General features: G+C 44.0%; 1 protein-coding gene across 3 annotated transcripts in view; it reads right to left on the minus strand.

The window, feature by feature from the left end:
• LOC107394150 (Dmx-like 1) overlaps positions 1 to 24,435 on the minus strand; it is a 101,248-nt gene that overhangs the window by 57,404 nt on the left and 19,409 nt on the right. For all 3 annotated transcript variants that reach the window (XM_070546168.1, XM_070546169.1, XM_054731591.2), the window contains exons 13-26: positions 21,617 to 22,316; positions 21,302 to 21,423; positions 21,085 to 21,174; positions 20,065 to 20,167; positions 19,854 to 19,973; positions 17,494 to 17,712; positions 13,186 to 14,441; positions 9,417 to 9,672; positions 9,090 to 9,223; positions 7,085 to 7,271; positions 4,997 to 5,107; positions 4,475 to 4,644; positions 2,124 to 2,221; positions 1,868 to 2,033 (exon numbers count right to left, since the gene is read on the minus strand). In XM_070546168.1, coding sequence (XP_070402269.1) covers positions 1,868 to 2,033; positions 2,124 to 2,221; positions 4,475 to 4,644; positions 4,997 to 5,107; positions 7,085 to 7,271; positions 9,090 to 9,223; positions 9,417 to 9,672; positions 13,186 to 14,441; positions 17,494 to 17,712; positions 19,854 to 19,973; positions 20,065 to 20,167; positions 21,085 to 21,174; positions 21,302 to 21,423; positions 21,617 to 22,316 — 3,732 coding nt within the window. The remainder of the gene's footprint in view (positions 1 to 1,867; positions 2,034 to 2,123; positions 2,222 to 4,474; positions 4,645 to 4,996; positions 5,108 to 7,084; positions 7,272 to 9,089; positions 9,224 to 9,416; positions 9,673 to 13,185; positions 14,442 to 17,493; positions 17,713 to 19,853; positions 19,974 to 20,064; positions 20,168 to 21,084; positions 21,175 to 21,301; positions 21,424 to 21,616; positions 22,317 to 24,435) is intronic.

Below are 24,435 nucleotides of genomic sequence, written 5' to 3' on the forward strand. Positions count from 1 at the left end.
TCCAGCTGTAACCTGTTTCTGATCATGTCTTTAGTCCCGCTGTAACACTGATGCATCAGTCTCACACATCATGGAGCTCAGGTGTTATCAGAACTACCTGTGTGTGTTTACCACCCAGCTTCAGCTCTTCTGTGGTTGGGTCTGACCCAAGTTAGTAAATGTAAGTCCTCCATCAGGCTTGTGCCTCTTCTAGTGTCATTTTAAAGGATTTTATTTATTTATTTATTTAACCATTACTAGATTACCAGCAACAGAAATGCTGCTAAAAACACACAATTACGGTATGTGAAGCTGGAAAAATTAAAATACTGTGCAAATTTACATTTATTTCTGTAATTTTACTAGACTGAGAGACCATTTAAAGGCTCGGGAACCTTTACAGGTGTTTCTATTTGCAAATTATACATTTTAGCTGATTGGGGTCTTGTTAAATATCACACAGTGACCTTTTAATAGTCCAGATAAGTGTAATGTTCCTGTTAGTAGTTCCTCCAGTGAAGTGCTTATTTATTGAAATTATTCAGGTTTATAAAAAACATTTGGACATACATTTTATTAAGTTCCAGTTATTAGTCATTTATATTTCACTACTGTAGTAATTTATAGTAAATTAAGTAAGTTTAATTAACCCATTTTTCTAGCATTCTTTAATGAAAAAAGTAACTAAGTAGTTATTTTTCTTGGTAATTAGTTACTTTTATAATCTTGTAACTCAGTAACTGAGTTACTTTTTTTGACAAAGTAATTAGTAACTATAACTAATTACTTTTTAAAGGTAACTTTCCCAACACTGGTCCTGATAGATAAAAGCTACTGTAGCCACATTAGCTGCTAGCATGCAGCAACAAAATAACTTTATAATATAAACCAACACATAGAAGAAGAACACAAAGAAGAAAAGCAGCAACACTTGAGTCAAAAACCTCATGACAATTGCACCACCATGGGAAAATATAGAAATATTTTATATTAAGACAAAAATATACTTGCCACAGCATCAAACATGTCAATTAAATGTGACGAATCAGCAAGGATTGGGATAGTTTAATGTCCATTATTGGGATTCTGAGAGGTTGAGGACCAACAAACTGTAAGACAGAGGGGAAATTATCTCTGTCTGGCCCCAAAACAATTTCTTATCAGAATCTGGCGCCCTTGAGCCTGCAAGGCTACAACGAAAACTCCCCCCTCAGAAGATATGTGGAATGTGCCGTCGCTATGGCAACTCAACTCTGCCTCCTTTCCCAGCCTGGACGAGACTGCGGGAAGGCCGTGAATCGTTCCAGGGTCACTGCAGCCCTCCAACCCTCAATGCTCCTCCCCCTAACCACACTGAGGTGACATGCGCTGCTTATCGTGGCTGCAGGAACTGAAGTGGGGATAATCCCAACCCACCACCCCACCTAGTGGACACTTATGTTGTGTTGTCTGAAGTCTGTTGCATATCTGTCTGAGGTGGGGTTTTTTTTTTTGCAGAGCAAAGCTGCCCTCCTGGTGGAGGGTAACTCTGAAGTGCCTTTTTTTCCCTCCACCTGAACCAATCCTCATGTAACCCTATTATCTCTATTAAGGTAGCGCGACTCAGGGTTGCGAATGACCACAGTCACCAATTCTTGTCATGTGTCTTGCCCATGTATGTCTGATCTCTGAATTGTGTGTACTGAAACTCTAATTTCCCTCTGGGATTAATAGTGTCTTTGATTTGATTGAAATGATGGCAGGGGGGAAAAGCTTAGGTGGACTGTCAGACAAAGTGCTTGACTATTACTGAAAACCGGGTTCCTGACGTAGGTTTTATGAAGTGGCAGCACAGCTGAAAGAACAAAACCCTTTTAGAAGCATTTTGTCATGTCTATTTTCCACTTGCCTCCACAGCATCCTTCAGGGAACCGGCGAGAAGAAAAAAGGCCGCGGAGTGCTGGAATCGCTGCTTCCCCAACAGAGAGAAGGCGTTCTTCAGTGCAGCTTTCCTCCACCTGTCCTCGCTGAAGTTGTTGTGGAAGAACTCTGTCATCTTAACGTTCTTCTGAGACCTGGAGAGAGTGGCATTCAAACAGTATCAGCGTCACTGGTCTGCAGCGGTTTTGACAGCGAAGCCTGCATAAGGGTTCAGTTCTGCCTACCTGTACAATCCCCAGACCACTGCTTTCTTTTTCAGAGCAAGGTAAAATATGGCAGCATCTAGAGGATCATTGCTCCTCTGAAACGAGGCCTTGGCAACCTGACAAAAAAAAAAGAAACAACTGATTCAGCTAAAGCCACCACCGCTTCAGCCTAGACAGAGCCATCTAAGGAACAAGCCGTAGCGCTATGGGTCATCTCACAACCAGAATGCTTGTCGTGGTGGTGCATTTTAAAGTAACTTCAGCAGAAATGCTCTTTTGAAACCTGACAATGATCTAGAAACTGAGAAATCGGTCCAAGTTTCATCTACTGACACGTGGACGCTGATACTTCATGAACAGAAACTTTGTCTATTTTAATCTACATTACAATTTGCACATGCATTTTCTGGATCACATTTTCACAAATAGGTTCAGAACAGGTGCAGGATGAGGATCTAATACAGTGTTCCCCTTACATAGGCGTGGCGGCCCGCCACGGCTGAAATCCCAGCGCCACGCCTACAAGATCCCAAGTTTTATTGATTTATTTTTTGCGCTGTTTCCCAAAGAAGCAGCGGGAACTACTCTGTTGTTGCTTGTGATCAGAGCCGGCAGGCAGCAAGGAGGAGGAGGCAGGGCAGGGTGGTTACAGGTAGGGACGAGTATCCGGTACGGATAAAGCATTTTTGACGAAAACGAGCAGGAAACGAGTAAAACTCGTAAATATCTGTAATCGTGCTGAAGGAAAATCATCGAGTAACTGAATGTCTTCACGCTCTGTGATTGGCCAGTCACATAGAGCGCCCGCCCCTCCCTACACACAAAACTGCAGCCGGGAGCTCAGTCCGGCCCATGCATCCACACACAGATACACATACACGCACACACACAGTAACGGATCTCTCTGTGTTTGCTTCACTGTTGCTCACGTTTCTTCAGAACTCCCTAGGTTTTCTTCAGCTCGCCTCTTTATCGGTTTAATATTTAAAGTTACTTTTGTCGTAACGTACGTGGTGCATTTGACAAGACGGAGCTGAAAACGGATCGTGCATGCGTCGGTCACTGCCTCCACTCCGGTCGGGTTTTTAAATTGTTTTAACACTCTCTCCCCCTCCCTCCCTCCATCTTTCTCTCTCTCTCTCTCTCACACACACACACACACACACACACACACACACACACACACACACACACACACACACACACACACACACACACACACACACACACACACACACACACACACACACACACACACACACACACACACCTTAATCAACATTGTTTTGTTTAACTGTGTGTGGGGAAAATGCCAGCAACGTTAGGAAAAAGTCAGTTTAATCAAATTAAAATAAAATGGTTCTAGTATTTCATATTTCCTAGTTCCTACTGCATGAGTTCAGATGCATTAATTCATGCACTTAAATATTAATGTTCTGATTTTACTGAAACACTTGTTCTGTAATACTTTTACTATTGTGATCAAAACTATTTAATCTCAATTCTGAGGCTGCTCTGTAAACAACACGTACAACTTCTGATCAATCCGTATCAATTTCAGATTTAAAATAATGTATTGATGTAAACCACACCCACTAATTTCCAAATAATCAATAAGAGGTGCATTCATCTGTGTATCTCCTTTGATCCGCATTAGTGACGTTTGCAGCACCAGAACAACGAAGCAAAGAAACAGATTCCTGAGTTTGTTAGTAATTTTATTTATTAGATGCATCTGACCTGTTCTATTTTTCTCTGAAATGAGATCAAATCAGTGCTTCTATGGGTCGTCTCCTCTCTGCACTGGAAACATGTACTTTATTATAATGTTCACTGTAATGCATCTTGATGTTCTTAACAAATAAATTAAATCAAAGATATTGGTCAATAATGCCAAATATGTAAATTTGTGTTTCAGTCATTTTTATACTGGCTTAAAAATACTTCATTAAGTCTACTAAGCAGGGGTGTAGAACGTGTTTAACAGGGCCAGCCCAGTAATGGTCTTGGACCAAAATACAGGGGGCATAAAGTCAAATAAAGGGGAGCAAAAGGAGACGTTTTCCAGACGCCAAGAAAAATTAAATGCCACCCCCCCCACCCCCCCCCCCCACCCCTGCAAAGTGTGTCACTGAGAGTTTAAAACAAAAATTATATTGGTGTAGTCACCTTTAATACTAGTTATTAAATGCAGCAGTTGCTGGATTGGTGCATTTCAAAGTGGAGTGCATCAAATAAAACATTAATTAACATAAAGGTGAGATGTGTCATTATCCCCCCCCCCCCCCCCCCCCCCACCACCACCACCACCACCCCAGCTGGAGAATTCCCTAGGGGAAACACTGTAATAACATAATTGGTGGCTTTACCTTCTCTATGCACCTGCGCAGTTTGTTGGTGCTGCGCAGCCACCAGCCCAGCCCCATGGAGCGCAGCTCAGTCCAGGTGGGCTCCCCTTTCTGCAAGGCAGGCAGCATGTTCAGCAGCTCCTCCTCTGCTTCAGAGTGGAAGGCCCAGGCATAGTGGCATGTGGAGAGACCTACAGAGAAGAACGATGAACATTCAGAAGATAAATCTTAGGGTTAATCAGGCTACTGGCTGTAAATTAAAGACAATACTCTAAAAGCTAAAATTTCCCAAAGGTAACTTTACTCGAGTAGTTAGAAATGATGAACAGATGCCGGCTTATTCACTAAGCTCCTAAGGAGACTTAGAGCCAAGTAATCACAATTCAGATAATCAGTTACATTCTTGGAGGTATTACGCTGACAATTCTGTGAGTAACTGGAGTGTCTAAAGACGTTCTGGGATGTGGGAAATTTTCTAACGAGGTGCAAACTAATCTGCTTTTGATTAGTCACTGAAGACTACAACAAAAACCCCGACTTTACCCTGTCGTCGCAGCTGAGCTCGGTGTACAGGGGGCAGGGACGTTAAGAGGAAGTTGTGGAGCTTGACAGCTAGCAAGAACCTCAGTCCACACTCGTCCAGCGTCTCTCCACCTGAAAAAAAATTATACAATATATTCTGTAAACAGAGAGCTTCTATATTTGTTTTTTTTAGAGGTGGGGCTCGATAAAAAAAATCTAATTAAGATTTGTATTGTTTAGAAGCTTTGTAACAAATTAATCTTGATTAATCACATTTTAATTATTCAAGAAATTTGCTCCCAAGCAATTTTTTTTAACTTGATATTGGTATCCATTTGATTATTTTGGTCTCGTTATAAAGATAACCATTGTGGGATTTGTTGGGATGTGTAAATATTAGTGCTTGTGTTACTGATGAAGTGTAAATGGACATGGAACATTGTAAATGTTGTGCTCTGAAATGAACACTAGGTGGCAGCAGAACTCTGCTAAGATAGATGATAGATAAATGATAAATGACCCGCACTTGTATGGCGCCTCTCAGAGTAAGGACTCCAAAGCGCTTTACACTACAGTGTATCATTCATCCATTCATACACTGGTGGGGATGAGCTACGATGTAGCCACAGCTGCCCTGGGGCGCGCTGACAGAGGCGAGGCTGCCGAGCACAGGCGCCACCGGTCCCTCCGACCACCACCAGCAGGCAACGTGGGTCGAGTGTCTTGCCCAAGGACACAACAGCAGAATTCTCTATCCGGAGCCGGGATCGAACCTGCAACCTTCTGATTACTGGACAACCCGCTCAACCTGTTGAGCTACTGCTGCCCCGAGAGAGAGAGAGAGATAGAGATAGAGACAGACAGACAGACAGACAGACAGACAGACAGACAGACAGACAGACAGACAGACAGACAGACAGACAGACAGACAGACAGACAGACAGACAGATAGATAGATAGATAGATAGATAGATAGATAGATAGATAGATAGATAGATAGATAGATAGATAGATAGATAGACAGATAGACAGATAGACAGATAGATAGATAGATAGATAGATAGATAGATGTAGTGTAGAGTTCTGCTGGGGGTTACAAGATGAGTTGTGCATGTTTGCTTTTAATAAAGTCTATATGGATAAAGTCACTGCCTGCTTTCTACCAACTACAAAATCTAACAGTAAAAGGTTGATTTATTTTTTCTTTTCTTCATGAAAAGTGATTTCTCATGATTCATTTGATTGTAGTTTTAGTTGTTTGGAGCACATAAAAAAGGTTGATATGGTCTTGTAGCGCAGGCTCGGCTGCTTTGTTAAGAGTTGCAGCTTGATATTTAAGCTAGTTTTCCAGGAGCAGAGTAACGTGGACCGGTGCAGCTCGGCCCGACCACAGTTGCCAAGGGCACGGGTTCTGTATTTTTCCTCTACTTTCTCCCCAGTTTAAGTCCCTGCTCCATTGAGGTACCTGGCCGGGCTGAGTCGGGCCGGCATCGTGATTCTGGCCGCTGATTGGCTAGGGGGCGGAGTCACTTATTGCGCCAGAATTTGCTGCCTTTGCTTCGCTGCCTGCAGTCATTTCCTGGTTCAGAGTCTGACAATAAGCCATAAAACTGAGCAACACCACCATTTGTGTTTCTGTGGAGCAAACAGGCCACCTTACACCATTTACTGATCATGCCATGCGATTTAATTTCGACTAAAAATCACGCGTGCAGCTCTCCCCCGTCGTGAGTGCTGCAGATCCTCCTCTGCTTCAGAGTGGAAGGTCCCCTTGCCCCCCTGCACCTATGAGGGGCGTAACCCCCTCTCGGTCACGGAGCTGGCCTGGAAACAAAACTACACTCTGATGGGCGGACTCGAACTACACCGTACAGAGCAGTTTCAGGCCGGGGAGTGCTCTTGGAAAATCACCTCTTTGAAAACACAGGGCATACATTTGGATGCTAAATTTTTCATCATCCAATTAGAAGGCACACAGGCTCGACTGTTAATTTTTCTTATGCGTTAGTTTTGTTTTTCAAATTAATGAATTGTAATGAATGCATTAAATTTCACCCTTAATTTTTTTTATTCTTTTATAAAGTCTATATGAAGGTTACGCTAAAATACCTTTACTCTTGTCCTGGTTGTTCTTGAGATCTGTGCTCGTGGTAGCGATGGTGTCGGCCAGCGCCATGAGAGACATCTGCTCCATTCGAGTCAATCCGGGCAAACTGGAGTGGAGGAGGTGGCTTGATAAGACCTGGGCATGTTCTGGACCAAAGTATGTGGGACTGTACTGGGACAAGTCTATGACCTGCAGAATTGAAATGGTTGTATCAACAGAGAGAGGCAGGAATTATTTATAAGCTGCAACTGCATTTCAAATTCACATTCTCGCAGTTTTGAGACAATTTCTCTTGAGGATTCAGATTTGAAATAAAAGTCCATTAAAACAGCAGCCTGGCCTGTTTAATTCTGCACAGAGAAAGAGTCTGGGAACTCTCCTATTAGCGATGGGTACCGAATTCGGTACTTTTTAAGGTACCGACCGAATTCCATAGTACCGACTGAGCACCGATTCACGTCATTTGAAACGGTGCCTCGTTTCGGTACCCGTCCTTCATAACGACAACTTGCCTAGACAGCTGCACATGTGCAAGAGCGTTACGTTGTCGGTTGCTGCGAGCGAGTTGTAAACAGAGCAGCATGGTAGAAAGAACGCACGCTAACGCTTGGGTCCACTTCACTAAATGTGATGGGTAACTGGGTGATGATGAAACCAGCGACAACGATCTAAGTGAGACATCCTCATCTTAATCTGCTCCGGTAGGTAAATTAAATGTTTAAGATAACGTTAGCTTGATTTGTTATCTTCCGTTCCGCTAATGGTGCGTTCGCCTTCTCCTCAGAACTCCGATTTTCCGACTAGAAGAACATGAACGCGCTCTAAAGTTCGGCTTCACTTTACTAAATGCGACGGGTGATTGGGTGAAGATGAAACCAGCGACAACAATCTAAGTGTGAGGCATCATCATTTTAATCTGCTCCAGCAGCTAAATAAACTGTTTAAGATAATGTTAGCTTGATATGTTAGCTTCCATTGCCACCATTGTTATCAGCTAATGGTGCGTTCGCTTTCTCCTCGGAAATTCTAACTTCCCAGTAGGAAAAAATCAAAGAAAAAGGACGGTAAAAGGAATGAAGATACACAGTAAATTTAGTTCACAGTAAAGATGTTAGCTTCAGTTTAATTATCAGCTTATAAAACTACAAGGACGATGTTAAAATACAAACACTTGTATGTTATTTATCGTGATATTTATCAAATTGGTTATATATTGAGAAAAATATAAATTTAATTATAAAAGAGAATTAAAAATATTAAACACTCAAAAGTATCTAAAATTGGTACCGTTAAGTACCGGTATTGATTCCTAGGTACCGGCAATTAGTACCAAATCTATTCAAACGTCAAAGGTACCCATCCCTATCTCCTATTCAAATAACCCCACCCCGTGAGAATTCTAACCGAGCCAATCAGTGCTGCGTAGCGTAAGTCACACGCCACAACACCGAGTTAGTCGAACATGACGACTGAAGCGGTGTTCACTGCGGCTCTTTCCTCTGTTCTAAATGACTTAGACACAACAGGTAGAAGCATTAAAAGCCTTTCTTCTAAAGAAAGATGTTTGCGCTGTCGCCAGACTCCATTTTTACTACAGCTAAAAAAACTACAGCGTCGCGGACGTCACACACACACATATCAACGCTCAGTTTCTCATAAACAACAAAGACAGCGGCGGCGTTCGCTACGGCTCTTTCCTCTGTTCTAAATTACTCAGATGTCTTTAAAACCACAAGCAGAAGCGCTAAAAGCATTTCTTCTAAAAAAAAAAAAGATATTTTCGCCGTTGCCAGATGCCTTTTTTTTTTACTACAACTAGAAAACTACAGCGTTGTGAAGTACAGTCGGGATTTCCGTCTGTTTTCTGATTGGTTATTCTTGAGCTGGCTAGTCCCGCCTCTCATGGTGCTCTTTGCCGAGAGTTACCAGACTCCGTCTCTGTGCAGAATTAAACAGAGGACGAGTCTGGCAGGCCAGGCTATTAAAACAGCAGAGTCCGCCTCTGACCTTGTTTCCATTTTCCTCCTTTTCATTGTCCAAAGGATCCAGATCCACTGTGTTTGGTGTGTGGAAGAGCTCATCATAGGCATCCGTCTGACTGGAGCCATGGCCACTGTCTCCGCTCACACTGGCTGCTTTTTCTTTACAGGTGTAAGACAATTTCACCAATTTAAGGCAAGTGTTACATAAAAAAAACACTAAAACTACAGGTTAAATTTATGAATGTGCTTTTATTCTTTTACTGGAATTAAACTTGCTGGTTGTCTCAATTTTTCTGAACGCTTGATTGAAATGTGACTATTTTTCAGCTCTAACTGCACACGGTAAGCTCACCGATTTGAGGCGTGTCCTCGTCGGCTGCCAGAAGAGCGTATAAAGGCAGGGGAGGGACGGAGCTGATCTCTGTGTAGTCGGGGCTGGAGCTCTCCGCTTTGCTGAATATCTTCTCGTCTCTTGATGTGCTGCCTCCGACGCTGATAGTTCGAGACCGCACCCGTCTCTCTGGATTGGTGGCGTTTTCTTTAAGTATCACTATTTCCCCAGCGATGCATTTTACCAAGTGGGAGAGGATTGCCTTGGCACGGTGAACCTAAGGAAACAAAATAAGTTACACAGAGATTATGACTTTAGATAACTCTATATTGCTTCTTTAAGGGCGCAGCAGATGTATCTCAGGGGCATTTTTGCCATATTGCGCAAAATGCTCTTTACATACCGATGGCAACCAATAAATTTTAATCATCTAGGAAACGTGCAATCATGGAAAACCCTCATTCAATCAGTCAATGACCCATTCTGGATCATGACCCTCGCTGTGTGCACAAATCACACGTTTACAGCTTGGAGCAGATGAACATCAAGCAAAGCCAGAGCCGAGCTGCCTAGTGTAATGGATGGAATGTTTGGTTTGGTTTACAAATTTTATTTAAGGAGTTCATCGTCTGTTTAAGAGTTTTGTGGGGAAACATTTAGTTGATGGACCTGTTGCCTGTGAACGCAGCCTGGCAGAGCAGTCAGTTTGTTGCCTTGGCAACTGGATGTGTGTCTGTGGGGAGCCGTATAAAGCTTGGTTTATGCTTGACGCGTCCACGAGGTTCGCATGGCTCCGCGCGGCAAAATTCCGTCATTTTAACAGCCACGCCCCTCCACCGCGCCTCCGCACGGCCCAAAATTTCCGCACTGCGCACCTAGGAAATTTTCTAACCACGCGGATGGTCGGACGTGGGAAAACATGGCGGGCTGGCAAGAACTAGTATGGCAGAGGTTGGTAAATACAGACATTTGTATGATTCAGCTCTCAGAGATCACCGTGATCAACATGTTGTTAATAATTCTTGGAGAGAAATAGCTCGCACTGTCGGAAAAGACGAGGACGCTGTTAAAAATGCTGGAATGCCATGTTGTAAACAACAGTAATTTTTACTTCTACTATGGTGTAGTGTTGGATGCATGCCGTAGAGCTCCATGCTGCCCCCTACAGTTTGGGAGAATATTGGCTCACCGCAGAGACAAGCCGCATGAACCATAAACGCTGCAAGTTGTGAAGCGCGTTCCATCCGCGAGCCGCATCACCAAGTGGAAAGTAAATACGTCAAGCATAAACCAAGCTTTATAAGAGCGAAGAGCAAACGGGAGGAGGTTCAGGACAGATTTTGGAAGTTTTGACCCGTTGTTTGTGGGGTTGTCCCCAGATTGTTGGTTGCACTGAGCTGCTGTGATTCATCATTTTCCAGCGTCAAAGCACCACAAACAATATCACCCAGCAGACTAAAGTGTTTCACGATTACGTAGAGTTGTTACATGGGGAACTAGGGCAGAAAACGAGCCCACAGTGGGTCTAAAAGGTAAAACTGAACCATTGGAATCAAGCATTGTGTGTTCTTGTAAGGGCAGGAAAATGTTTTCCTATTCCACCTTTAATAACAAACAAAAGGATGGCAATAGTGTTGTCAAAAAAATCGATACCTAGATATAAATCGATACTAAAAGTGGTATCTAAATTAGATATTCCATCCCTGTGGTATCAATATTATGGAGTCTCACATATACACAGCCTTCTTCAAGTACACCGACACGCACGACAGCCAGATGCCGTAAAGCAGCCTCCGCCTCCCGGACAAACAGAAGAAGAAGACGCCGCATGGCTACACTGCAATTTCCCGCGCGAGGTGTCTCCGATCCAAGTTTTGTTAACAATGGCAACAGCGAATTCAGGAGACACTTCACAGCCCAACTTAATCGACAACACAAAGAGCAAAAGTGCAGCGTGGAAACACTTTGGATACAAGGCTGATGAGTCGGGGAAAGCATCAGACCATGACAGACGCGTTTGCAAGGAGTGCTACGAAGAGATCGCTGAGAAGTCAAGCAGCACAACAAATTTGGCCAAGCTTCTGAGAGGCCGACACCCCAAACTGCATGATGAAATGAAACAGGTGTCTAAAATGTATTAAATCTAGTAAGAACGTGTCTAATTGCACCAACAAATTTGAGCTCACGTATTAGTATTAGCTCAGCTAGCATACCAAGTTATTAAGATTAGATGTACCTTTGTCCTACCGTGGAGAAATTCATTTTCTCCCTTTATTGACCAACAGAGTTGTTCAAAAGTACAGAACAAAACATATGGCATTACAGCTTATGACAAAAATGCAACTTAAACAGAGTTTAAGCAGCAAAACTTCACTCTGGAAATAGTGTATGTATATATATATATATATATATATATATATATATATATATAGTGACACAATTCATGATTTAAAGTGATAACTTTCGCCAGTTTTTGTATGCACTTTTTAAAAAATGCTGATACTTGAAAGGTTTAAGCACTTTACACACTTAATTCTTAATTAATTTTTGCAATATAAACTGAGGAATGTTAATTTTTGAATAAACTTGTTCAATAAATTGGTGTTTCTTTAAAGGGACTTTACGGACTTTTGAATTTTTATGCTCGCGATTGCCCCCTCAGTCCAAAAGGGTAACGGCAGCTTCAATAGTAGGCTCGTGCACGAGGCGCGCATGATGTACGTGCACACCCCTTAACAAAAATAGCAGCTAAGACAGTCCCGTGTGTGTGTGTGTGTGGGGGGGGGGGGGGGGGGGGACAGAGGACAGGAGAACACGCAGCTAATTAATTAAATAATTTGGTTCTGTACCTTTCTCTTCAGCACAGCCGACAAAGGTTTATGATGGGTCAGTCCTCCTGCATGCTCAGATCATTCCCTTCCCTTGCTTGAAAAATTGTTCCAAAATGAAAGTTGAACCCACACCTTTTTTATCTGTGAATTCAATGCCGCTCGGCGAGTCTCAAATAAAAATTTGGGCATCTTACTGTAAAAAAATATACCATTAATGTAAAAAAGAAACTCTAAATGAACTATGTTCACATCCAGAATCAAACCCAGATCTTCTGCATGAGAGTCAGACATCTTACAAGGTGAGCTACACTCTAGTAACATTCACAGTATCTGTAACTTTTATATCCTTGATGACAGCTGAAACAACGTTCAAAGAACGGTTCGGAGTGAAAATGGCTATTTTGTTGCTAATTTGCAGGAAATATCTAGAAGAAAGTTCTACAGAAAGTAGCTAAGGGTCCTCAGAAATGTAGCTAGCTTTGTCGCTAGGCGTTAGGAACAGAGACAAAGTGGCACTGCCTCTCTCTCTGCTGCTAAAGCTACGGATAGCAAATGCTACGGGCGATGCCTGAGCGTGAACGCGCATGAAGCAGCCTGCTCGACCCGAGCATCTCTCTTTTTCTGTGATTTTACAGAAAAACAGGAAATCACAGTAAAAATGCCAGGGCTCATTCTACAGGACCAGGGCATTGCAGGAGAATGTATGAAGAAGACATTTATTATTTCTATACATGTTTTGGCTGTCAAACTTCTATAATGCCCCTTTCAATAGTATGAAAATCGAGTATCGAGTTTTTCCCCAGTATCGAATCGAGTTTGAAATTTTAGTATCGTGACAACCCTAGATGGTAATGACATTTATTCCATATTAATAAACTACATTACAGCAACAGAAAAAACACTATTCTCAAATCAACATTCCTCCACTAGAAGATAAGCAAGTCATTTTTCTTCTTTACCTTTCCTAGATCCATTAGCTCCAGCAGTTGGACGGGGTGATACTGGGGCAGAGTGGGAAAAAGGTTGTGAGCTGCTTCAAAAAGCCCCGAATCTTCCATTTCAACAGGAAGGTCGTACGCCGTTTTCTTCCCGCTGAGTTTCTGCGCCAGGCTCATCATGGATCTTGTTAGGGACCTTTTAGGAAGAGTGAGTGAAGACAGAGGAGGTCCAGGGTTATGACCGTTCTGGTACAGTCTGACAGCGGAGACTATAGAGGACACGCTGCTGCTCACGTCCATGTCCTGGACAACAGTAACATTTGGTTTGGAAGGAACTGGGGGCTGCCACTGGGAGTAGACGTGCATCTCACACTCCATGCCCACCACCAGGATTCCATCTCGAACCCAAGAGAGGGAAACTGGGAGAGGCAGGGAGCCTTCAACGGAAGAGACGAGATTCACTGACCGAAGCAAAACCAGGTGAGACAAACGTTGGTCTCTGTTCGTTTCAGAAGAAAGACCCAACTCTGGGGGTTTCCCAGACACACGGCCGTACATGTAAATCTTTGTTCCAATACCGACGGTCAGTATGTGGGATCCATCCTCCTGCGAGACCCAGTCCAAGTGAACCAAGCTCTTACCAGCAGAACCTAGACAGTTATCATTAGGTACAGAAAAGTGAAAATTGTTCCAGATACCGGCACCTCCGGCCGTGCTGCTGCTAATTCCACGGTCGCTTGTGGGATCGGTTGCGTCCAAGACTACAGTCTGCTCGAGAATCCACTGGGAGCCACCAGTAGACTCACACTGGAAGATGCTGATGTGTACTGGAGGTTCTCTCGTGTGTGCTGGGTTAGACTTCAGAGTCAGACTCGGGCTTGGCTGAACAGTCAGGGTTGGGATCCGATGGGTGGTGTTGTTGGATGCATATGGTGAGGATGCCAAATTCGGAGGGATTGGTGGTCTATGAAAGCTCAGATGAGGTGTTGAGTTCAGAGGGGCGTGCGACAGCTCCCTGTAGGCTACAGCGATTCGTCCGGTGTGACAGCAGCTCACCTTGATGGGGCGACCGGGAACACTCACTGAGCTGCTGTTTGGAAACCTATCCTCCAAAAGAAGGGGCCACTCCTCCCACTGATACACCAAACTGTCCACACGGGAGGGCTCTGTTGATGCAGCGTGACACCTCCAGAAGCGCACCTTTCCATCAGAACAGGAAGTAGCAAGGAGGTAAGGCACATGCCCAGCTGGTAGAGAACATGATGCGCTCAAGTGACCTAAAAAAAGACCAACATCACATTAGTTAGAATGTTTTCACTGATGACTTTAAATCTACCCGGCGGATTGGTTCGGCGTCTGCAGTGATGCGGACGCTGAGCCGATCTGTCGTGGTGAAGAGGGAGCTGAGCCAGAAAGCCAGGCTCTCGATTTACCGGTGGATCTACGTCCCAATCCTCACCTATGGTCATGAGCTTTGGGTAATGACCGAAAGAACGAGATCGCGGATACAAGCGGCCGAAATGAGTTTCCTCCGTAGGGTGGCCGGGCTCAGCCTTAGAGATAGGGTGAGGAGCTCGGACATTCGGGAGGGACTCGGAGTAGAACCGCTGCTCCTCCGGATCGAAAGGAGTCAGTTGAGGTGGTTTGGGCATCTGGTCAGGAAGCCTCCTGGACGCCTCCCTGGGGAGGTGTTTCGGGCATGTCCTGCCGGCAGGAGGCCCCCGGGTCGACCCAGGACACGTTGGAGAGGTTACATCTCCAATCTGGTCCGGGAACGCCTTGGGGTCCTGCCGGAGGAGCTGGTGGAGGTGGCCGGGGGTAGGACGGTCTGGAGCTCCCTAGTTGGGATGCTGCCCCCGCGACCCGGACCCGGATAAGCGGAGGAAGACCACGACGACGACTTTTAATCTAAAATGTATGGCATTGTTGTTTTTAGTGAATTCTTCTCTACTTTGCCTAGAAAAGTCTCGTCTTAACAGGTGTGTGGTGTGCTTTGCAAACATATTGCTGCAAATTCTTCTTTTGGTGTTTTCATTTCACAATCTGTCAAATTCCTTTTGGAAATCCATCCGCAAAACAACATTTCTACTCGTTTCTGCGTTCGGACCATAATATTCCTTATCTCAGAGAGACCACGCATACGCTGGGTGTCTGACCCCGGTTTCACCGCATCAGCGGAACGGAAAGCAGCGGCGCGGCTCACTTGCAAACTTCAAACCGGCCCTTTTCACACCGGGGGAGTCTTGGCCGCGACACGGCTTCCTCGCTGCGCCTCGCTGTACCCGCGAGATTCTAAAATCCTTCGAGACTTCCGACACTTTCCTCGTCGAGAGATCACAACCCCCCGCGAGGAATCACACCGCTGCACTTCTCGAAAGAAACTGGTGTTAAACAAAGCCGTTCGGTCGCACGTGCGGACGTACGTTTTATATAAAATCGCAACGTTGCATTTTATTTTGAAAATAACTGAGGATTTTACACTGAAACAGTGTGTGGTTTCCTGTCTCGCACTATGTGAACTGTGGAAATTGACGTGTCCCAGAAGCGGCTCGCAGAAAAAAATAGAACTCGATCCTATCTTAACCCTCTGGGGTCCAGGGTGCAATTTGCCGTTTTTGACTAATTTAGAGTTTTCCTTTGTATTTCCAAAATAAAAACCATAACCACTGCCGTATGTGGTATCAATCTTTTCAGCACAACCTGGACTTTATGAATTTATACTTAGTTTTTTTATATTTGGACATAAATGAGTAGCATATTAGACCGTAAATCACTCAAAAACATAAAATCCGAACTGGAAAAAGGTTGTTTATTTTACTGTGAAACCAACAAACATTTATGACGAATGTTTTTTATAATTTAGAATGGTAATCTAGACTGTACATTTATAAAAAAATATGAATAAATATAGCAAATAACTAATTTAAAAAATATATTATTAGCCCTCTGGGGTCCAGGGTGTAAATCGCCATTTTTGACTCATTTTGGTTTTTCTTTTGTATTTTCTAATAAAACAATAAAGTTTGCCTTATGGGGTATCTTTTTTCAGGACAACCTGGACTATCTGAATTTATAATTATTTTATTAATTTGGCGATAATGTACATGCATTTTGGAGTGGGGAGTGGCTCCGTCTCACGCCGCGGAGATCGAGATCTGACAGCTGCGCGGCGCCGCCCACTCCTCTCGTTGGATCTCCGAGGAGCTGGATCTCTGCCTTCATCCTCTACCTCATCATGACCCAACTCTTCTATGAGGAAGGATGGATCTGCCACATCGTCATCAACATCCTCGCTGTTTGCCTCAGACTCCGGCTGTGAGTCTCCGCCCACTTCCTCTGCTTCCGGTTCAAAAAACAGCCGTACTATCTGAACTGCCTGGTGGACATTTATCCTTCTCATCATCCTTTATACAAGCCTAATAAAAGCCTACTAAATTGCAGAGACGATATATCTGTCCGGATCGCTCCAAAATATGAAGTTTACCGTCAATATCTGTCTAAATGTTTGTTGTTACTCCGTTCGCGCCACTCCTTTCCCCGCCAAGCGGCTCCTTTTTGCGCACATCTCGTTACTCGTGCAGCCTTCCTCTCTCTCTCAGCTACATAATGATGCTTTTTATCAGCTGAATATGTGAGACGTCCACCAACAGCAACATGATCTCATGTTTTTGTGGTTTTTCATGTTCACAAGCACATTCCCTCTCACGGATCACTAAACTGCTGTTTTGACAAGTTATCAGATTGTCTAAAAATAGGTCGTTTTTTACTTTAGTATAACTCTGCTTTTACGTTGCCTATTAACACAACTTAAAAACTGGGGTTAGTTTATAATCTCCTTTTTAAAGCTGAATTGAAACCAAAACTCAGGGAGGCGGAGTCTTGCTGCTACAGCGTCCCAAATCAGACCTGTTCAGAAGACGCGGATACGCGTCCATGGACCCCAGAGGGTTAAGCGGCACGGCGCGGCGCGGCGCGGCGCGGTGCTTCTGGGACGCGCCTGGAAATTGCCGCGTCGCGGCTGGTATGAAACACTCCATAGACTATAATTGGATTCTATTTGAAGCGGTGCCGCTTCGCTGCCATTCCGTTGATGCTTGCAGTGTGAAACCGGGGTGAACCAAATAACCTCCCGTAGCCAGCTTTGTGCTGCATTCAGGGATGTGGGAGGAAACAAATGTGGGTTCATAAATGGTTTACAGACAAGGGGTTAGGCTAGCTCATGCTCAGAACATAGCACCAGCGTTTGTAGAGATGCGTTGTGTTTTATTGTGTAGGAAAATATGAAAAAGATCTCAGTATAGATGGAGTTGCGCCTCCGTCGTTTCTCACCTGCTGAGGGAGTGACACTGATGGCTTCCACGCCAGCAGGAAGAGCCATCTCTTGGCTGCACAGCCTGTGTGTTGTGAGGGTGAGGCGACAGGTGCTCTGCAGATTGGAAGTGCAGGGTTTACTCTTCTGAATTCCTGGAGAATTGAGTGCGTCAAAGATGAACTGAGGGCTGATGAGAGGAGAAAACGGGTCTATGTCCTTCTGCGCTGCGGTTTCCTCTGAGGGCGGAACACAAACAAAAGGAACTTCAGTTCAGGAAAGCAATGTCATACCTTCTGATAGAAGCTTAATGATTTTCATTACCAAAAGCAGATACATGAGGGGCGGCGTGCGATTATTGTTAAGACTAATAAAAATTACAAAAATATATTAGAAGCACATTTTAACATAATTTATAATATTTAATAGGGATGAGCCGGATACTCGGTACGGATGAAGCATTTTTGACGAATACGAGCATGAAACGAGTAAAACTCGTAAATATCTGTAATCGTCTGAAGGAAAATCCTCATTGGGTAACTGACTGTCTTCACGCTCTGTGATTGGCCAGTCACATAGAGCGCTCGCCCCTCCCTACACACAAAACTCTGCATCCGTGAATAAAGTCCATACCAAAACATTTTCTGTGAATAATAATTCAGGAAGACGGTGGGAATGAGGAGTAAAAGAGTTTACGGTTCTTAAAACGGGAGACTCGACAGCCAGGTGTGATCTTGATTCTGTGGGTTGTCAGTGAAGGCGTTTCACATCACAACTCCACCTCTTCTGGTTCCAACTCCACTTGGCGTTCACACTGGAGAGTCTGACGTCCCATTTCAGTCATAATGTGAACAGCCACACAAAAAAAAAAAGTCTGATTGACGCAAAAAAAATTAATAAAAAAATAAAAAATAATCTGAATTGAGCGTCAAGGCCTGCAGTGGGAACTAGGGCTAGGGGAAAACGATTATTTTTGAAACGATCATTTTTAAAACGATTATTCTGACGATTATTTTATCGAATAGTCGACCATTCTAATGACTATTTAGACAATTAATCTAATGATTATTTTTCTATTGCACAGTTAATAAAAACCAAAAAATCTCTAATAAATTCCTCAAAAAATAAATTGTTACTGTAAGATAATAAACATACAGGCCTTCCATTTTGTATAACACTGCTTTTATTGTGTTGCGGTTGGTTATGTTCTGGTGACGTGTAGAACTTGGGAGTGCAGGCTGCTGCCTGAGAGGTGGTTGGAGATGGAGTGTCTCCATGCTGCTTTGTTTTGGTCACTTATGTGCGTGAGGCGAGTGGTGTTACGACTCTTCCTGGGGAGTTTGGCTCGTGTGCAAAAAGGAAGGAACAATAACGGGATTTAAAAGTTAAAATGATGATGAGGTTTATTTACAACTACAAAAAATCATGAATCTTTCCATCCACAGGTTGGGAATAATAAAACTAATTCTGCCTGTGGGGAATTAAAACAAAAGTACAAATAAGTAGGGATGTCCCACTGGGCAAAGATTACCGGGTTCTGGACCAAAATAAGGATCTCCAAAGGTCCAAACTCTAAACTGGGCGGTTAAACCAAACTTAAGGTGATATTTTAAACTAAACTGAAACCCCTCAACACTCTAAATGTAATAAAAGGAGATCTACGGCACAAAAAAGATGAACTCTAAACCAAAACGTAACAGCTTATCCAAATGCAACAAGCTGTTAGCGAAGATGCTAACAGTAGCTTTATCAACGTTAAGTTCAAGTTACCAAGTTTAAATAAACCAAAACACCCAGCAGTAAACAGACCAGCACGGAGGAGAGACTGCTGCCACAAAAACAGCTCTCCTAATGTCTGAAAGAAGCTCCTTTATGAAGGGAGAAACGCTCCCGGTGATTTTCTACATCTGCAGTAGAGACGAAGCAGAGCATCTGACCCCGGAAGTTGTTGTCCGTTGCCGGGAGACGAAGGAAGGCAAAACAGGAAAGGAATCTAGGAGCGGACGGACGTTGTTCCGGGTCTTGGGTATTTGGTGGAGATGTTAGTGAAGGTGGAGAAGAGGGCGAACTAGAGGAAAAACAGGCAGATTCCTCCTCTATTTACAAACTCCTGGGGATGCAACAAGTGGGCGCGGTGCGTCGACTACCGGATCTGACGTCGACGAATTTTTAGAATCGAGCCGTCGACGCCATCAAGGCTTCGCTACAGCCCTACTGTGAACGTAGTCTTAGATGCAGCTATTGATCTTGAGTGAACAAACTAACTACTGTGACCATCCCTGCAGGAAAACGGTCCATTAGGCTGCTAGTTTTGTTAACATGATGATAATTAAACACAACATATTCTCAAAACGCAATGACGTATGGATAAAGTACCCACCGATGGTTACAGGGCAAGCAGCAAGATGGAGATGCCACATGTGGAGGAGCGAGCGACCGGTTGGGGACAATTCCACCACCACCAGAAAGAAACGTCTGGAAAAAGCTGGTTTACTGGAATCTGCAGAGAAACACCATTAATGAATGAAACAGATGAAATTATATGATGAAAACATAAATATTTCCATAAAAAACATAAAAAGTTGATATACCGTTACAGGGAGAGTCAGGAGTTTCCTGTGTGTCTTCTTTGCTCACGTCGCCAAGAATCAGATGTTCTTCAAAAACATGCAGGAGCTGAGTCTCTTTGCCCTGCTGTAAAGTTAAAAAACCCAGACACAGGTGCTTTCAAACTAAATCAGATGCAGAAACGGAATATTTCATCATAGACAGTAAAGAACAGGGTGAGTCTGAGGCCTAGTCCACACGTAGCCGGCTTTTTTTAAAAAAGAATATCCGCCCCTCCAAAAACTTGCATCCACACCACCTCGTTTTAATAAAAAACTCTGTCCACACGTACCCGGATAAATACGTTGTTAAGGACATGCCAGACCTGTAGGCGGCAGTACTTCCCCCGTTCTTAACCTCGTCCTTCGTCTGTGGTCTTCCGCAAGGAGCAGTAATTCCGCTTGCAAAAACAAACGAGCAAAAAGCGCTTGGACAATTGATAAAGCGAGCGCAGCTCTGAGGGCATCCATGCTGTCGGCTAGTGTAAACACAGGTCGCACACGTGATGTCAGCATGTTTTTGTCGCAGAAAGTGACGTTGCGGACCTTAAAACTCCGGTTTTGGCCGTCCACACGCAGACACCCAAAACGGAGAAAACGCAGATCTTCACTTTGGCCGGAGTTTTTAAAAAGATCCGTTTTCGTGTGAAAAAAACTCCGTTTTCGTGTGGATGACAGGCCAAAACGTAGAAAAATATCTACGTTTTGGCAGATCCCCGGCTACGTGTGGACAGGGCCTAAGACAAAGCCTGCGTTAATACTGCTCCACAAACTGCTAGAGGGGTTGAGAGAGGGGTTTGTGGCTCTGGATCTACTTTTCATGGTCGACCTTTCGCAGAGACTCAACTACAGTGAGCTACACAACACAGACGACCTTTAATTCAGACATAAACGTATGACTGTAACACATTTAAGAAGAAGATTCCACAAGACATCAGTCGTGTGTCTGCTGTTAGACAGGAGGGTGACGGGATGAGAGAGCGGACGTTTGTTATTTTTCCTTACAAAGTCAGTAATGGCGTCCAGCTCTATGATGCACCCTGGTTTTGCTGTGGACTGCTGACTGACGATGTTGAACACCTCTCCAACATATTTCTGAAATCAAAAAAAGAAATGCATCTGTTGATCATGTGACAGAGGGTTTGAAGAGTGTTTGGTTATTTTTGAGTGTCGCTAGAGGAAGATGCTAAAAGCAGGACAGCTGTTGCCTCTGATCACTCACAGAAACCTCAGGATTGGAGAGCTCACTCAGGAGTTTCTTAGCCTCGATGACAGCCTGATAGAGCCTGAGGGACTGACCGTCACTCGCCACAAAGCAAGCGCTGGGGGAGTTACAGTACACACCTAAAAACGAAAAGAAAAGTTGGATACAGAATATGCTGATTTTCACACTTTATCAGTATTATGTTTGGAAATTAGAGGTTTGATGACTAAATAAGTTGCAAAAATAGCCACAATTGACAAGAGAGCTTTGATTGTTTTATTGGTTAGCTGCAGAAGAATTCAATAGTTTGGAATAAATTGAACATTTTCTCACCTAGACAGCTGCTGGGAATGAGCGTGGGCAGCCAGGCTACATTAGAAAACGCCGATGCATGAAGAGAGTTTATCCTAGCGAGCTCGGACACCCCGCCCGACAAGGACAGAGGACCGACTGGGTCTACACGCCATAAAATCAGCTCACTGTAGATGGCGTTTGGATCTTGAGAAGCCCCACCCATGGACACCCTGGAAGGCCGTGAGCCATGAGGCAGAGACTTGAAGTGGGCCTCTGGAGGAGCCAGGATGCCGTCAACCTCGGGCGTCCTCAAGGCATTGTGGTGCGAGGTGGTGAGGAGGAGAGGAAGCAAAGAGTGACAGGCCAAGTCGTTGAGGTGGAAACGGTGACCACAGTAGCGTGACTTGTGCGAAACACTGAGCATGGTGGAGAAAGCGGAGTCCTCCGCAAAACTGACTGCCCACTGATTCAGAGAGCCATCGTCGTGTTTGGAGATCATCAGGACATTGGGGGTGAAGATGCTGAGCCGGAGGCTACTGCTGGGTGTGGCCTTACCTTGACTGCCATAGCTTATTAGAGCGGCTTTGGTTTGAGACAGTGAGCTCCCAGGTGGCTTCTGTCTGCCATGTTGGATGGCCAAATCCACGTTCTTGTTGCATGCGTACATAACCACACTGTGGCTCAAGGAGATGGCATCACCTGTAGGGAATGCCACAGGGATCCGGGACACAAACGACACCTGAAAGAGAGAAAAACACCAAATAAATAAAGAAAAACTTAAAAGAGACACATTATGACTTTGGTGTTGTGATGCAGTTATAATAGCTCTATGGTCTGTGTTGCTTGTGAGGTTTTTATGCACTAAATCCCTCTCGCAGAAAGTGATTTAAGCAGTTTCACTCGTGAAATTTTCAGTAACTTCCAGAATGAACCATTTCAGGGCTCTGTCACTTTAAGGAAACAAGCTGGAGCTAGCCCCGCCCACGCCCCGCTAAGGCTGCTATTAGCTGAGAAGCTCCTCTAATATCCGGGAGGGGCTCGAAGTAGAGCAGCTGCTCCTCCTGCAGCAGCTTTCTCTTGCACGAGAGGTGGTTCTATACTACTTTCCCCGATTGTGACACCACAAACGGAGACTTTTTGTCCCTGAATTTGTCCTTCATTCTCCTTCATGTCTTCATGGGGTCGCCACCTCTAAACCCACGTTTCCTGTCATTTCTGTCCACGAATAAAACGTTAGCTCTGTATTTTTGTATTCCTTTTTCACGGCTTTTTCCGTGAGACGTTCTTCAATCTGTTCCATGTCTGCTGCTAAATATTTGTTTACTTTTTGACGGGGCAATGGTAGCGATGGAATTAAATTACATCCTGTGGTAAAAATTGGTTACTGCAACCACTTTAATCGACCATGGATCTTTTTGTTAGCCGCGCTGCAGTATTAGCTCGGAGGAGACACGGCAACCCCACACTCACTGATGGTAAACAGTAGTTACGTCTAGCGATGGGTACCGAATTCGGTACTTTTTAAGGTACCGACCGAATTCCATAGTACGGACTGAGCACCGATTCACGTCATTTGAAACGGTGCCTCGTTTCGGTACACGTCCTTCGTAACGAGAACTTGCCTAGACAGCTGCACATGCGCAAGAGCGTTATGTCATCGGTCGCTGCGAGCGAGTTGTAAACAGAGCAGCATGGTAGAAAGAACGCACGCTAAAGCTTGGGTCCACTTCACTAAATGTGATGGGTAACTGGGTGATGATGAATCCAGTGACAACGATCTAAGTGAGACATCCTCATCTTAATCTGCTCCGGTAGGTAAATAAAATGTTTAAGATAACGTTAGCTTGATATGTTAGCTTCCGTTCCGCTAATGGTGCGTTCACTTTCTCCTCGGAACTCCGAATTTCCGACTAGAAGAACATGAACGCGCTCTAAAGTTTGGCTTCACTTTACTAAATGCGACGGGTGATTGGGTGAAGATGAAACCAGCGACAACGATCTAAGTGTGAGGCATCATCGTTTTAATCTGCTCCAGCAGCTAAATAAACTGTTTAAGATAACGTTAGCTTGATAAATTAGCTTCCATTGCCACAATTGTTATCAGCTAATGGTGCGTTCGCTTCCTCCTCGGAAATTCTAACTTCCCAGTAGGAAAAATCAAATGAAAAGGGACGGCAAAAGGAATGAAGATACACAGTAAATTTAGTTCACAATAAAGATGTTTGCTTCAGTTTAATTATCAGCTTATAAAACTACAAGGACGATGTTAAAATACAAACAGTTGTATGTTATTTATCGTGATAATGATCAAATATGGTTATATATTGAGAAAAAATATATATTTAATTATAAAGGAGAATTAAAATAATAAACACTCAAAAGTATCTAAAATTGGTACCGTTAAGTACCGGTATCGATTCCTAGGTACCGGCAATTAGTACCGAATGTATTCAAATGTCAAAGGTACCCATCCCCATCAGTGCTGAGTAGCGTAAGTCACACAACACAACACCGAGTTAGTCGAACATGAGTTCGAATCGATGTCAAAGGTACCCATCCCTAGGCAATGGTGGTGCTGTTGCCAAATTTACAAGAAGTGGCGACCTGATCAATCACAAGCTTTCGGTTTCCGTCACTTTCAACGGATATTTAAAATTTTGGGCATTTCTCCGTCACCCTCTGTGAGCCCGTCAGAGAGCCCTTGCGTTGATGCATAATGGCGCTGCGTGTCTCCGCACCAACGCAGATGGAGAAGTATAAATCAGGCTTCAGGGGACACAATCGTTTACGAACATAAAACAAAGATCTGATCTGTTCCAATTAATTTAAGCAGGTTTGAATGATTATGCAAGAACCCA

Source organism: Nothobranchius furzeri, chromosome 17 (genome assembly GCF_043380555.1).
Source record: "Nothobranchius furzeri strain GRZ-AD chromosome 17, NfurGRZ-RIMD1, whole genome shotgun sequence".
In the NCBI taxonomy this organism is placed as follows: Eukaryota; Metazoa; Chordata; class Actinopteri; order Cyprinodontiformes; family Nothobranchiidae; genus Nothobranchius; species Nothobranchius furzeri.